Raw genomic sequence first — 2129 nt, forward strand, 5'->3', positions numbered from 1 at the left:
ACCGCTTGGTACGTTCTTTCAATAGGGAACTCTATCACTCAAAGGGAGACGACTCTGACAGAGAACAAACGACTCTAAGGGACAGGATCGTGGGGATACTGCGCACTTTGGACTTGCCAGGTTGACTTCGAAGCTAAGCACAGCATTCCCATCAATACCCAGCTCCCAACTACTCTGCTTTACCATTCCTCATTCGTTTCCATAAGCTACAATCGATTGGGCTCAATTGATGGACGGTGTAATATGGAAATTTCATGGAATGATCTAGACCAAATGGAAAAACAAGCAGCAGGAAGGAGGCTGGACTGTATTCTACTGTGTTTTCTCTCTTCTTTAAACGGTTCGGTCGGTCGACGACGTTTTTGTCTCTGAAGAGCGAAGTCCCACTTATGAGAGCATCACAGCTGATTCATCACAAAGACCCACAGCTGGCCCAAAACAAAGCAGCTTATCTCGGCTTTGCAAAGCAAGTTCACCGAGCGAAGGTAACTGGTCCACAGCTCGTTAAAGCTGAGGAACAGGCCCGCCAACAAGCTAGCTACCAAGCAAAGCAATGCTCCATCTCAGCCTCGCTCATGTGAATTGTGTAGGGACGTGGGGATTGGCTAGACCCGTTCTTCTCTCACCCCGTTCGGACTAGCTCCCTTACATCCTGTACACTAAGTGTACACTAACTGCGTGCCACATGAAAACAGGCATGGACCTCCGCGATCAGCTGTCAAATGGTCTCTCTGCCCAGTGATGCCAATCTGTCATTTCCGATTGTCTCCAATCTCCATCCTTCACCACCGATGTGTATGTATCATGCATGCTTATTTTATTTTATTTTCCAGTTTCCAACACAATCCTAATAATCGAATTGAATAATGGCGTTCATATTTCATGCATTACTTGACGGGTAGGTTAGGTTGGGCTGGTTGGCTCGTTTCGCACTCCTCTTGCTCCTGGCGGGACTAAGGGAACTTGTGGAGCTACATGGACCACTCGTGTCCGTCCGTGAAGCCAGCTGTGTGATCCGTGTCAGATGGCGGCGTGGCCCTGCCTCCTCCTGGCGATTGTCAGACTGAGTGAGGTGGTGCGTCGCGTTGTTCTGCCCGTTCTGGTGTTCCTGACGACATATTCTGGGCAGACTCGTAGTCTGTGCGCGCTCTAGCTACTTACTGACTTAGTTCCAGCTGGGACGACCAGCACAGCTCTGACGTCCTGTAGGACGACGACGACGAGGACGACAACGACAACGACGTCTACTAGAGTAGGTAGGGCTGCTGGGTCCATGCATGGAGCATTGAAGGCAAAAGCATTGAAAGAACAGACTTGAAGTTGTCAAGACGTGGAACCAGTCTTGATCATCCTTGTGGTTTGAATTTCGATCGACCTCCAGTCCAGAGCTAGCCAGCCAGCCCACGAGTGCACCCCGAGAACCAGTGCAACGGATCCAGCATGGAAATTGGAAAGACATTGTTGACTCATGAAGACGAGTTTAGTTTGAGTGATTCGGTCGTCAAGAAGAAACAAAGGGATCAATGGGGAAAGAAATGGTTGGCCTATCAGTTCCATTATGCTACTAGTCGCGAATCTTCAGCCGCCGATGGCTCAACATGCGCTCACAGAGACCCGCCATCCGGAGTCCAGCGACCTTTGCCTTGTTAGCTTTTGACTTTTTGTTGGGGATTCGGCTGTGGAGTGGTGGTGCTCTGATCCGCCCGTGATTTGGGCTCTTTCACGGCTGCTCACGCTCTTGAACTTTTTTGTTTCTAATTTCTCGGGAATCATGAAGATCGGGTCATCGTCGTCATCGTCGTCGTCGTCTATTATTGGCTCTGCTCAGAGGAACTCTCTTTAAAGCCCAACAGCTTGTTGTCGGTAAGTCCATTTCCGATTATTGTTGATCATACGTAATAAAACCTGCTTGCTCCAGTTCCCAATGCAGTGTCCTCCCTCAATAGACCAAAAGCAATTGGGATGCACTTAAGTCCACACTCAGTTGGACCCATACTACTACGTCTATGTGAGATCTGAGACCGCTCAAACAAATCATGTGATGAAGAAGCCAAGGTGGTGGTGGTGATGGTGGTCTTTATTCTTGAGTATTTTCGTCCTGCCTTGCTTGGAAGTGCTCTTGGCTGCTG

General features: G+C 49.2%; 1 protein-coding gene across 2 annotated transcripts in view; it reads left to right on the plus strand.

Annotated features, from left to right (window-relative positions):
• Positions 1-726: 726 nt before the first annotated feature.
• LOC131877327 (atos homolog protein A-like) overlaps positions 727-2129 on the plus strand; it is a 10782-nt gene continuing 9379 nt past the window's right edge. The window contains exon 1 of one of the 2 annotated variants that reach the window (XM_059222957.1): positions 727-795. In XM_059222957.1, the coding sequence (XP_059078940.1) occupies positions 742-795 (54 nt within the window). In that variant the 5' untranslated portion in view covers positions 727-741. Of the gene's footprint in view, positions 796-1253; positions 1864-2129 lie in introns of those variants that run through there. The other variant, XM_059222964.1, reaches the window with a different exon arrangement.

Source organism: Tigriopus californicus, chromosome 1, assembly GCF_007210705.1.
Source record: "Tigriopus californicus strain San Diego chromosome 1, Tcal_SD_v2.1, whole genome shotgun sequence".
NCBI lineage: Eukaryota > Metazoa > Arthropoda > Copepoda > Harpacticoida > Harpacticidae > Tigriopus > Tigriopus californicus.